At 31.5% G+C, this 12,942-nt stretch overlaps 1 protein-coding gene across 1 annotated transcript; it reads left to right on the top strand.

Annotated features, from left to right (window-relative positions):
• The first annotated feature begins 1,173 nt into the window (after window positions 1–1,173).
• LOC131635899 (uncharacterized) lies at window positions 1,174–4,409 on the top strand. Its single transcript, XM_058906540.1, has 6 exons — window positions 1,174–1,907; window positions 2,045–2,096; window positions 2,421–2,504; window positions 3,690–3,754; window positions 3,870–4,031; window positions 4,108–4,409. The coding sequence occupies exons 1-6, from the start codon at window positions 1,254–1,256 to the stop codon at window positions 4,156–4,158; spliced, it is 1,068 nt and encodes a 355-aa protein (XP_058762523.1). The 5' UTR covers window positions 1,174–1,253; the 3' UTR covers window positions 4,159–4,409.
• Window positions 4,410–12,942: the final 8,533 nt, after the last annotated feature.

The following is a 12,942-nucleotide window of genomic DNA, read 5'->3' on the forward strand; positions in this document are numbered from 1 at the left end:
GAACTTTCTAAAAAAGATTAAGGGTCAGACACTTTAATGAATCCCTCGTCCAAAAACTAGTTGTTTGCATGGAGGAGGTCGTAATGTGCGCCAAATGTTGCATGAAGGACGAGGAAAGCAACATTGATAAAAAGGCTAGAGATGCGAAGGAATAGGCATTTGGAAATCCTGACTAATTACAGTAGTAACACATAAGTCATTACACCTTGCATGCTAGAGACATGGTGACTTTCAAGCGTGGGAAGAGACCTACTGAGAACTTCACGCCCCTAAGCACTCATTGTGAATAGATATGGTGCAAAGTGTTACATACCTATGATATTCCTCATTCGTTGGCCCCAAGTATGACATCATGGGACTGAGTCTAGCATATGATGTAAATATCATAAGGTCAAGAGTCACTACACAGAGGACTTAAGAAATATGTTCCAGGCGGCTCCCATCAGTCACTAGGCGATTTTAGACCTCAATGGCTTAATCTCCCTAGAAGCCCTAGGTCTAAAGGAAAAGAACCAGACAGAGAAGATGAAGACATACCAATACATCATACCCTTGATACTATAACATGAGGGTTCAGTGGGGATGGGGAAACCAACTTCGCTTGTAGGAGATACATTATCTAAATGATGACAATGAAAAGTTCATTCGCCAGCCGTAATTTAGACTTGAGAGAAACTTTGGTGTTTGAGATCACTTTCTCATGGAAGAACACTTCTATACTTCATCCCCATGACAAAGATTCCATGGTCAAAATCATACGGTGTGACTGTGAAATAAAGAGAGTAATAAGTGACTAGGGGAGTTCTACATATATTCTTCACTGGGACACCTTTAAGAGAATTTTCTTATATCTAAACGATCTTCTAGCTTTTCAAGGTTTACGAGTTAGTTTTTTTGGAGAAGAAGTGCAAGTAAAGAACTATATCACACTAAAAATCATATTTAAGCTAGAGGAAAACGTAAAGATAAACAAGGCAAGATACTTCATAGTAAACATCCATTCCTGTCAATGTTGTATAAGACGTGTTGGGGATGTCCAAAGTGATCAAGAGACCGTTCAAAGATATTATCAGAACATCTTAAGGTTAAAGAAGCCGACAATTTTGTAACAAAAAGTAAACAAAAATAATAATATTTATTTTGTCACAAATAAGTTTTTAAAATTATTTTATAACAAAAGTGTAATAAACAAATTCAAATGGTTATAGTTGTTTGATATTGGGAAGATGGAAGAAGAATAGGAGTAGAAGAAGATGGAAGAAGAAAAAGCCGCAGCATACTACGACGAGCTCACTCGTAAAGGCGAGGGAGCCGCAAAGTTCAAACAAGGTCTCGGCTTTTCCACCTCCTCCTCAAACGACGCCGTTCCTAAACCCGGTTCAGCCCTCGCATCTTCCTCTTCCTTCCTCTCCCAATTCGTCAAAGCCTCTTCCTCATCCACCCCTTCCGACCCACCCGAGCCCGACACAAAAGCCCAACTCCAATCCATTCAAAACAAACTCAAGAAAAAACCCACCACCGAATCTAGGGTTTCAGAGAAAACAAATCACGGTTATTCTTCAAGGGATAGCGATAGAAGAAGAAGACGAAGCAGGAGTAGGAGCAGAGATAGATATAGGGATTCAAGGAGGCGAAGTAGGAGTAGAGAGAGATACAATGGTTATAGAGGCCGTGATAGAAGCCGAAGCAGAAGCGATTCGGATGGTGATAGGGGTAGTGATAGGAGGAAAAGGGAAAGAGAAAGAGAGGGAGGGAGAAGGAGGAGCAGAAGTGTCTCTCCTCGTAAACAACGTAGGTCTGAGGTGAGAACAAATGATGTTAGGGAAAGAGGGAAAGTGAGTGAAGTGAGGAAAGGGAAGAATGTTGGGGTTGATTATGGGAAGCTAATTGAAGGTTATGATAATATGGTAATTAATTAAAAGCTTCTGAATTTCATTTTTATGGTTGTTTTCTTGGGTTAGTTTGGTTAATCGAGATGTTGCATTTGAGTTTCAAGTGTTGTGCAGCTTGAGTTATGGTTACGAATGTTTGCGATTGTTAATAGGCACCTGCTGAAAGAGTCAAAGCTAAGATGAAGCTTCAGCTTTCTGAAACTGGTAAGTCAGTAGAAGATATTATTGGAGAAGCTTTGCTGTTTTGTGCTTGTTTAAGAATGGTTTTCAAATTTTCAGAACTTGCTGTGTGGGTCTGCTGTGAAAACCGATTTTTTGTTTGAATAGTCTTGCTGTTTGATCATTTTGTGTAGGAAACTGGGTTAGGTTGCTACTATCTAGTGATGTATATGTGGGTAGGGTATTATTGGAAAAATTAAAATATTTTATTCTTGAAGTGTGGTTGGAAATAGTTGCATCATAGCTTAGCAAATGATATAGTTTATCTAGATTGTGTTAATTATCTTTTATCTGATCTTTCAATTGCAGCTGCACGGGATACAGAAAGAGGTGTGGGCTGGGAGAGATTTGAGTTCAACAAGGATGCCCCTCTTGATGATGAGGAAATTGAAGGTATGGTTTGTTTGATAGTATTGTTTATGAATATTATGAATTATGAATATATTATATAAATATATCTGTGGGATTTCTGTCCCCTTTTCACTCCGAGTGTATTCACTTCAATCCTCTTTGATTATGATAGAACTCCTAAAAAAGTCTGTGTGAGAATAAAAGGTTAACATAGGGGGTTGTCATGCTGTTGAGAGAATGTTAGGGAGGGAGGAGTGAGGCAAGAGTGAGGGTAGACTGGAATTCAGATGGACTCCTGGGGAGAGACTATGCCTCTTGAATTGCCAATACTATCTTTCATTTTTGTAATTTTTGTGTAATGTGATATATTCAGTTCTACTCTTCCTTATTAGTTACATACCGGTTTCCCTACATTTCCATGATATAGATGTTCATTAATATTTATGGTATCTATCAGATTACAGCTTCTTTTTCGGAGCTGTAAAAGTAAAACAACTTGAACTTGTTTTGTTATCTGCTTGTTCAGCATTCTTTATAAGCGATTGAATGTTCTATATTGGTAATCTAATTATTAACATAGTTTTCTTATTTTGCTCAAATGTTTTGTGCATCTGATCAAGAGGAAATTACTTTAATAGCTTTCTCTGTAATTTTATGTTTGTCAGTGATCATTCCTGCAAATGATTTGTTTGTATGTTTAAAACTAGTTTATACTTTTGTATCATTGAATGATGGTCTTTCTATTCTAGCCTATGTTGGCGCTATCGTGCACTACTGCAGAATAGCGTGGCTGTGCAGGCATGCAACACCTTATACCTGCAAGGTGCCTTCAACAGCTATGGTGGTTGAGACCGCAAGTTGCATTTAAGTCACTCTTTTGCGGTTACTTTTCATTTGCATTTGGGATAAGGCTTTTCTGCCACAATCTTCTGTTTTCCAGCCACAATCTTCCAGTTAATTGTGTATTTTTCTTTTTTTGAGTATTTAATATTCATGTTATGTATCTTGTTGATTATTATGTTTACTTTGTATACTGTTTTTTAGTTTTTGCAATAGCGGTTATCCTGCAATCCACTATTATCCTGCAATCCACTATACCGCTATGGCGCTATCTGTGATTAACAACATAGAATTCTAGCTATATTTGTTTGTAATGAACAATAAGTAATATAGTGTTGGTTTGAGCTGAACTGAATATAACAGATTGTACTCTCCACCTATCTGCAGTTGCCGAAGATGATGCATCCTTAGTCAAGCACATCGGTCAGAGTTTCCGGTTTTCCTCACTTGAGGTATATTCCTTATCTTTTTTATGAGCAAATAGTCAAATTAATAATTTCATTTCTTTTTTATATGCACTTTTGTGCAGACTGAATATATATAAATTGAATTTATATTCTTATGTAGTCCAAACGGGAAGAACAAATTCAAGCTGCTCACGATGAAGCTATGTTTGGTGCTACAGCTCCTCCGCCTCCCACCATCAGTACAGACAGCGAGCCTGAAAGGGAGAATGAGAAGGAGGTTGATAATAAAAAAGACCTAGTTTCAAGCCTCTTAAGTGAAACGGTGAGTGATTTGTAAACCACAACTGATATTGATACTCATAGCAACTAATTCCAATAACACTTGTATTTGGTTTCAGGTGCTGGCCAAGCAAAAAGGGTCTTGGCGTGATCGGGTTCGTCAGGCATAGAGTCTGAACCTTGAAGCAGACACAACGAGTCTGTGGAAAAACAGCACAAACGTCTCATGGTTATTGGAGCACGGCATTCAGTTTTGCAACTGGAATGATGAGTATGCAGTTTGCTTTGTTTTTAACTATGTATACAGCTTGTCTATGGCTCTTAAGTTATCGTAATTTTCCAAGCATATGCTTCTAGTGAGGCGGGCTGTGTACTAATGATTAAAAAAGAAGCTGGATGTTTGAAATACGTTTGCTTTTTATGTCGTGTCACTTTCAGAATTATTTATCATAAAATAGGAAAATGCCTAGTGTTGAATACAGGCATAGCCTCAAGTTCGCACCATGCATATGATGTGAATTTAAGGGATGTGTAAAACACAGTATAAAATGGTAATGGTTCCTGAACACTATAAAATGATGTGAATTTAAGGGATGTGTAAAACACAGTATAAAATGGTAATGGTTCCTGAACACTATAAAATATCGTTCAAAAAGAGAAGGTTGAACTTTTTCTTTAAGACAATGTGTGCCTCATAGACACCATTATGAATTAAAGGAAGAAGTTGATCATTTAAATTCAAACTTGAAGGTATGACTTAATTTGTTCACATGTAGAATTCTGAAACTGAAACCCTTGATGAAATAGGGTGGGCAAGATGGCAAGAGACTTGAAAGGATTTGGGTTCAATTAAGATTCATTAAACTCTAAAACCAAAATTGTTTCTTCTATAAAGAAGACCGAGTTCATCATGTCAAATTACAAGTTACAACATCCTAACAAAAATCATAACTAATACTCTAATGCATATGCAAGAGCATCCAAGGTATGTCACTATTGTGATTGACATGGTCATATACGACCTTATTGCTACAAATTACATGGTAGACCCTTCTACCACCATCATTCCCATCCTACCTATGCAACAAAAGATGCGTGCTCTCAACAAGAACTCTAAGTCATATAGTCTATGCCTTCTTAAAAGTTTCTTCTCGAGAAGATTAATACTCGAGAAGATTAATACTTTGATAATGGATGTTCAAGACATTTGACGGGAGAAAAAACTATTTGAAGAACATAAAATCATACTCCAATAATTACGTCACTTTCGGTGATTGAGCCAAAGGCAAAGTCGTTGGGAAATGGAAGTTAGACTGCCCTGGTCTCCTAAGTCCGAATGATGTACTTCTTGTTCATCAGCATTAGACAACTGTCTGATTAAGATATGAGTGTTAATTTCAATCGTTCTAAATGAAGTGTTATTGACAAACATCAAGTTCAACTAATGAAATAATCTAGATCAACCGGAAGCGGTTACATGTATCCGCAAGAAAAGAATCAGCCTCAGTCATGCATGATCTCGAAGCTTGATGAAATTAAGTTATGGCATAGAAAATTTGGCAATTACAATCTCAAAAATATGAAAAAGATTGTCTCTGAAAAGGAAAGCAGACCAAGATGTCACACAAGAAGGTTTAACATCTTGCCACCTCTAGAGTTCTTAAACTACTCCATATAGATCTCAGGGGACCCATGCAAGTTGAAAGCCTATGAGAAATGAGATATGCTTTTGTATGCGTCGATGATTTCTCAAGGGACACATGGTTTGAATTCTTATGTTGAAATTCAAATACTTTTACTGCCTTTGAAAGTTTGTGTAAGTGTTTGCAACACGAGAAGGGAGAAGAAATAGTAAGATTGTCTGAATCCGCAGTGATCATGGAAGAGAATTTGAGAAGTAAAGCTTCTCATAATTCTGTAAATTAGAAGGTATAACTCATGAGTTTTAGACCCTATCACACTATAACAAAATGAAGTTGTTGAGCGTGAAAAGAATCATACTCTTCAAGAGATGTCTAGGGTTATGCTTCATGTTAAGAATCTTTCACATCACTTTTTGGGCAGAAAAAATAAACACCATCTGCCATATCCACAATCGTGTAACCATTCGAACAGGTACCAATGTTACACATTATGAGCCGTGGAGAGGAAGAAATCTAAGTTTGAATTATTTTCATGTTTTTGGTAGCAAGTTCCATATTCTTGTTGATAGAGAGCAAAAATGCAAGTTGAATCCTAAAAATGATAAACACATCTTCTTAGGATATTATACAAATAGTAGTGCATATCGTGTTTTCAATAATCGAATAAAATCTATGATGGAGTATATTAATGTAATTGTTGATGATATTGATAAGTCTCAAATTATGTTAATTACGTCAATACTTATTGACTTATTTCATGAGAAATTGTTACAACCCCCCCCCCCCCCCCCAAAAAAAATTATTTATAAAAAGTGAAAAAACATATGCTTGAACTTTTCATGTATGCAGGGGCGGAGCCACACTACAATGAGGGGGTGCAATTGCACCCTTTAAAATTTTAAAATTAAAAAGTTGTATGTGATATTAGTAAATTTGATCTTTAATCATTATATTGCTTATGGTCAATGAATTTGCACCCTGCCATGCCATTATCAGATAATTCAGCCTACTTAAACAACATATACTGGCCCACCAAGAAAAAGAATATGAGAATGTCTTTTTCCATCTTGTAGGGGTGATATAATCCCTGAAAACCCCAAAATGCCTTTCCGAGATGCATCTTCGAATGCAATCATACCAAATTTTAACGCGTTTCGCAGATGCATCTCCGAAAACATCATATTTTCATTTGAACGTTAAATTTAAATATTCAGGGGTATTTTCGAAGATATATTTATGAAATAAGTCAGTATATACAACTTTGCTGATGAACTATTTTACTCTCCTCTTTTCACTCCACAACCAAAACCCTCCAAAAACTTCATGCATTCTCAATTCATTTTTTTTCTTCAAATCAAGTTTCAAAAGTGTTTTATCATATCAAAGAGAGCATAAAAAGCTTCAATTTCTGGTAAAATTTCACAATTTCATCCCTCATTCCTTAAATTGGAGCTTATTTTTGGAAATGCATTTCTGAAACTCACCTAAATTATTTTGGAAGTGCATTTCCAAAAATGTCTCTGTTGTAGAAGCAGAATTCTTAATAGATTTTCTATTTTGCCCGTTTTAGATATGGTGCACCCCGACATGTTTTCCAAAGTTGTTTCTGTCAAGTTGAATGATGCTAAGCCGAATGAGATGAATGATGATGCTAAAACAGTTGTTGTCGAGATAGATGTCGGGCAACAATTTTTAAATGATCAAGTTTTCAATGCTCGTCAACATATGCTTGACTGGTTCCAAATGGAAGCTAGCAAACTTGGGTTTGGCATTGTGATTGGAAGGTCTGACAATGACACTAGTAGAAGGCAAGCATTTGTAACGATGATATGCGAGAGAGGTGAAAAATATGTTTCAAAAGTTCGATAGTTAAAACATGATGACACTGGATCGAGAAAATGTGAGTGTCCATTTAAACTGCGCGGATCATGTAGGTTGGATGATACGTGACAGTTTAGTGTCATTTGTGGTAAACATAATTATGTGTTGGACACCAAGCTACAAGTTCATCCAATTGTAGGTCGACTTAAGCCGGAGGAGAAATAAATTATTTCGGAAATGTTGATAATTAAAGTTGGGTCGAGAAACATACTTGCAGATTTGAAACGGAAGAGGCCATAAAATGTGTCAAATATTAAGCAGGTATACAACGAAAGTTATAAACAGAACATTGCGAGCAGAGGTCCGAGACCCGAAATGCAACAACTTTTAAAACTTTTGGACGATAACCAATATGTTTCAAGGTACAAAGTGTGTGCTGATAAAGTAAGTGTCCGTGACATTTTTTTGGACTCATACAGAAAGTATCAAGTTGTTCAACACATTTTCAACCGTCCTTATAATTGATTCAATGTTTAAGACCAACAAGTATAAGCTTCCTCTTCTAGAAATTATTGGTCTCACTTCTACAGAGAAGACATTTTCGGTTGGATTTGCATTTCTCAAATGTGAGAAAGAAGACAATGTTACATGGGCGTTGGACATATGCAAGAGTTTGTTGAAGGATCCATAAAATATGCCTAGTGTCATTGTAACCGACTGAGATAACGCCCTTATGAATGCGACAAACATTTATTTTGTAGTTGGCTGCGCATAGGGAAGCTTACACACGACTATATGGAAATAAGGAAGGATTCAATAAAATTCACAATACTCTTGTTCCATATGTTTCCAGTTCCTCACCACCTAAAAAATGGATGTGCTTCCCTGAAATGGGCCATCTTATAGCAAGTGCATATGACAAGGTGTGTATCGTTCTAAAGAGATATGGTTTTTCTGAGACATTTTTCCCACTTCGGAGTCGCCCACCTCAAGACCCATTTGACCGTATTATTTGTATTGGGTATCTTAGATCGCTCCATTTTGTTCAAGTTTATTTGTATTGGGTATCTTAGATCGCTTCATTAATGTATTAACATTCTCTCTCTTGATGAATCCAATGGTTGATATTTTTTCCTCTCATCTCTCATTTAAAAATGCTCTCACTTGATATGCTGTCATATATATATATATATATATATATATATATATATATATATATATATATATATATATATATATATATATATATATATATATATATATATATATATATATATATATATATATATATATATATATATATATATATATATATATATATATATATATATATATATATATATATATATATATATATATATATATATATATATATATATGTGGGAGCATATCAAGTGAGAGTATTTTTAAATGGGAGATGAGAGAAAGAAATATCAACCATTGGATTCACGGATAAATTTTATAAAATAATTATTTATAAATTATAATTTTATCTAATAATTTTGAATATATTATTATAAATTTTTAAGATTAAAATATTAATTGTGAATTTACAATATTAGAAAAATAAAAATATGTAGAAATAGAATTTCAAACCCTTATAATAGGGTTGAATATGAAATATATAATTAAAAAAATTAATATTTTATATGTCAGGTAACTATTATTTTTATATGTAATAACAAGTATATAAAGTAAATTTGTAGAATTTATATAAGTTGCCATCATTTTGCATAAAAATTATTTTTATTTTAAAAATAGAAGAATTTAATAGATATAAAAATATAATTAAAAAATTAAGAATAACAATAATCAGAATTTAAGGAAAAATTTGTACCAAAAAAGGAATTTAATGAAAAAAATTAAAAATATATTTTAAATATAATCAAAAAAATTAATTTTAGATAAACAACAATTCATATATTGATCTATTTTTGAAAATTAATTTATCTTATATAAATGTATAAAATTTTAAAATTAAAGATAAATAAGAATTAGATAAACCATGATAACCAAAAAAAAAGTAATTAATAGTAAATAAATGAAAAGAAAAATAAGTAAGAAATAAAAATAAAGAAGAAATAAATGGAATGATATAATAAATTAAAATTAATAATTATCAATAAAATTAAACATAATTTATCAAGAATTTACAAACATCAATAAAATTATAATAAAAAAATAAAAAATAATACTCTAACATTCATCTTCTAATTTTCAATCTTCCACTATCTAATTTCTTCAACCAAAATTTTACAAAATGTTATATTTCCAAATAATTCAAAATTTGTACCTAAGAAAAAGATAATTAAGAATTAATAAACATCAATAATATTCATCTTCTAATCCTTCATCCTGCACAATCCAAGTTCTTCAACAAGTTATTTATGAATACACATAATTAGTAATGCTTCAAATTTATACCTGCAAAAAATATTAAAAATTACTCCCTTCATTTATATTTATAAGCAAATTTTAACTTTTTAAATTCATTAAATAATTAATGTATATAACACACACATATATATATATATATATATATATATATATATATATATATATATTTTTAAATATATATATATATATATATATATATATATATATATATATATATATATATATATATATATAGTCTAAATACATCATTTATTCAATGAATTTAAAAAGTCAAAATTTGATTATAAATAAGAATGGATGGAGTAACAAACATTAATAAATTTAAGAAAAATATTTTTATTTTTTAAACAATACTTCAAAACATGTAATTTACACTTTAAAATAATATAAATCTAAATTAGAATAAATAATTGTCATCAATATCTTGATCATTCGCTAATTTTTATTTTTGTTATTTATTTATTAAATAATATAATTTAATGTGGTTAATTAATCAATGAACACTACAAAAAAACTGATCCCCAGCGACATATGTAGCGACGTGGTTAACACGTGGGTAGTAGCGACGTGTTTCCCACGTCGCAACAAACTTTTATTATAAAAAAATCAATCCAACGTTATAATCAGACTTGTCAGAGTTTTGCTTTTTTTTAAAAAATGTTGCGAGATGCGAACCACGTCGCTACCAAAAAGTAAAAAATTCAAACGCCAAAGTTGTATCTGGAGGGAGATTTGAATTTTTGGAATTTATTAGTGACGTGGTTCCCACGTCGCATCCTTTTACTTGGAAAAAGAAATCTGCATGAGTCAGAGTCTGAATTTATTATTGAGACCGTTGAATTTATTATTGTGACCGTTTGAGTGTAGCGACGTGCTCCCCACGTGGCAAGTAGCGACGTTAGGACCACCTCGCGAATAGACTTATATATTTATTGAGAAAATCAACTCAGTTGCGTTTCGTTCCAGATTGGTTTCAATTCTTCCTCTCTTCCTCTCTTCACCCATTTTTGCTTCTCTCTTTCCTCTTCTCCCACCCCTGCTTTGCTCTCTTCCCCCACACTCACTCCATTGTTGTTGTCTCAATACTCTCTCAAGAGGTAAATAATTTAATATATCATTTGTATAATTTTATTTTTGAAAAATATTTAAATTTTTGAAATTAATTTAGGGTTTTTTTGTTGAAGAATTGTAGATTGAAGAATTGAAGATTGTAGATTGGTACTAGAAGATTGAAGGAGATTTGAAGAAGAGGTATTTTAGTAATTTTTTTTAATTTTTTTTTATTGTGATTTAGATAATATATTTTTAGGTTGAAGAATTTCTATACTGGTGTTGAAGAATTTTATTGTGATATTATAGAATATAAAATATATGTATTTTAGAATTTTAAAAATTACTAGAAAATATATGTATTTTATGATTTATGTAATTGTTCTTAAAAACAGAAAATATTAAATTAATTTTTTTTATTATATATGTATTTTATTATGAGTTATATTAAAAACAGAAAATATTTAATTATATATATTAAAAGTATATAAATCATAAAACCAATTTCGTTATCACATTTATGATTTATATTAAAAACAGAAAATATTAAATTACATATATTTTATGATTTATATTAATTTTGTTATCACATTTAATTTTTTCTAAAATCACACTAATATCTCACATTTTTTATATACTTTAAATTAATTTATATTATATTCAATTAAAGGTAAATAACGAATTATGATGCTAAATATTTCATGAAAAATCATGTTTCTTAATAAAAAATAGTTTCAACTTTTAAAACCTTCTTTAAATCATTTTCTAGTATATTCACTTAAAATAAATAATGGAACTAACATTTTTTAAATAATAGTACGAAATAATATTCAAATAAAATATATTAGAATTTATTTAGGTGGTAATTAGGTTTAGTTTAGTTTAGGTTTTTTATTGTGATATTTTAGATATATATTAAAAGTAGAATATATGCAATAGAAAAAGAAAAGTATTTACTATTTACTATAAAGTAAATATTATATGCAATAGAAAAAGAAATGTAATATAAATTTTAAATTATAAGAATGATTTTTATGAAATTATTTTTTATGCTCCAAATATTTTTATAAATTATTTTTGTTATTTTTTATGCTCCAAATATTTTTATAAAATATGTTATTATTGACCAATTATTCAAAAAATTGTCTTTATTTACTATTTAGTTTAAAAAGGAATTTTTATTCGAGAGAAATAAATAAATGATGAACACATCAATTACTTTAATAATAATTTATTGTATATATTCATATATGTGATCATTAAAAGAGATGAAAATATTTAGGGTAATAGTGTAAAAAAAATAATGGATATCAAATTAAGAAATTAAAATTTACTATAAAGTAAATAATGGATATTCATATATGTATTTTTAAAATAAAAAAATATAACATGTATTTCTAATAGTAGTATTTTAAACATGCGTAGTTAAAAATATTTAATAGTAGTATTTTTAATATAACATGTGTAGTTAAAAATATTAGTAGTATTTTTATTAAATATAACATGCGTAGTATACGTCTAAGAATAATATCAAGTTGATTAGTATTCTAACTCAAAATGACAACGATTGTATAAATGTGCAGTATGGAATATTATCGGTATTATCGTAGTTGGATGTACGATAGAACATTTCCAGGAAGAATGGGACTTAAACCCAATTTTATAGTAGGAGTTGAAGGGTTTATCAGTTGGGCGTTTGCTCAGGAATTATGTCGAAGCGAAGGAGGAGTTAGGTGTCCCTGTCTTAAATGTGAATGTAGACCAATAATTAGTGACCCACAGGAAATAACAGCTCATTTGCATAGAAGGGGTTTCATTGCAAATTATTGGGTTTGGACGTTTAACGGTGAAGAACTGCCTAGTAACGTACAAGAGACTAGCAACTCTCATGCTTCAAGTAGTCGGCCGCCTGTGGAATATGAGGAAAACTTTAATCTGATTAGTGACATGGTTGAGGATGCTTTTGGTGTGAACGTGACCTATGATGAGCCTGAAGATTTTGGTGGGGAAGAGTTGCCGAATGAGGAAGCGCAGAAATTTTAT

Source organism: Vicia villosa, linkage group LG1, assembly GCF_029867415.1.
Source record: "Vicia villosa cultivar HV-30 ecotype Madison, WI linkage group LG1, Vvil1.0, whole genome shotgun sequence".
Lineage (NCBI taxonomy): Eukaryota > Viridiplantae > Streptophyta > Magnoliopsida > Fabales > Fabaceae > Vicia > Vicia villosa.

What these genes read in the sequence shown, in the direction of transcription:
- LOC131635899 (XM_058906540.1), top strand. Translation starts at nt 1,254, where the DNA reads ATGGAAGAAGAAAAAGCCGCAGCATACTACGACGAGCTCACTCGTAAA. An exon ending in TTGAAGGTTATGATAATATG is followed by an intron (nt 1,908 to 2,044) that starts GTAATTAATTAA and finishes GATTGTTAATAG; the next exon opens with GCACCTGCTGAAAGAGTCAA. An exon ending in TGATGATGAGGAAATTGAAG is followed by an intron (nt 2,505 to 3,689) that starts GTATGGTTTGTT and finishes ACCTATCTGCAG; the next exon opens with TTGCCGAAGATGATGCATCC.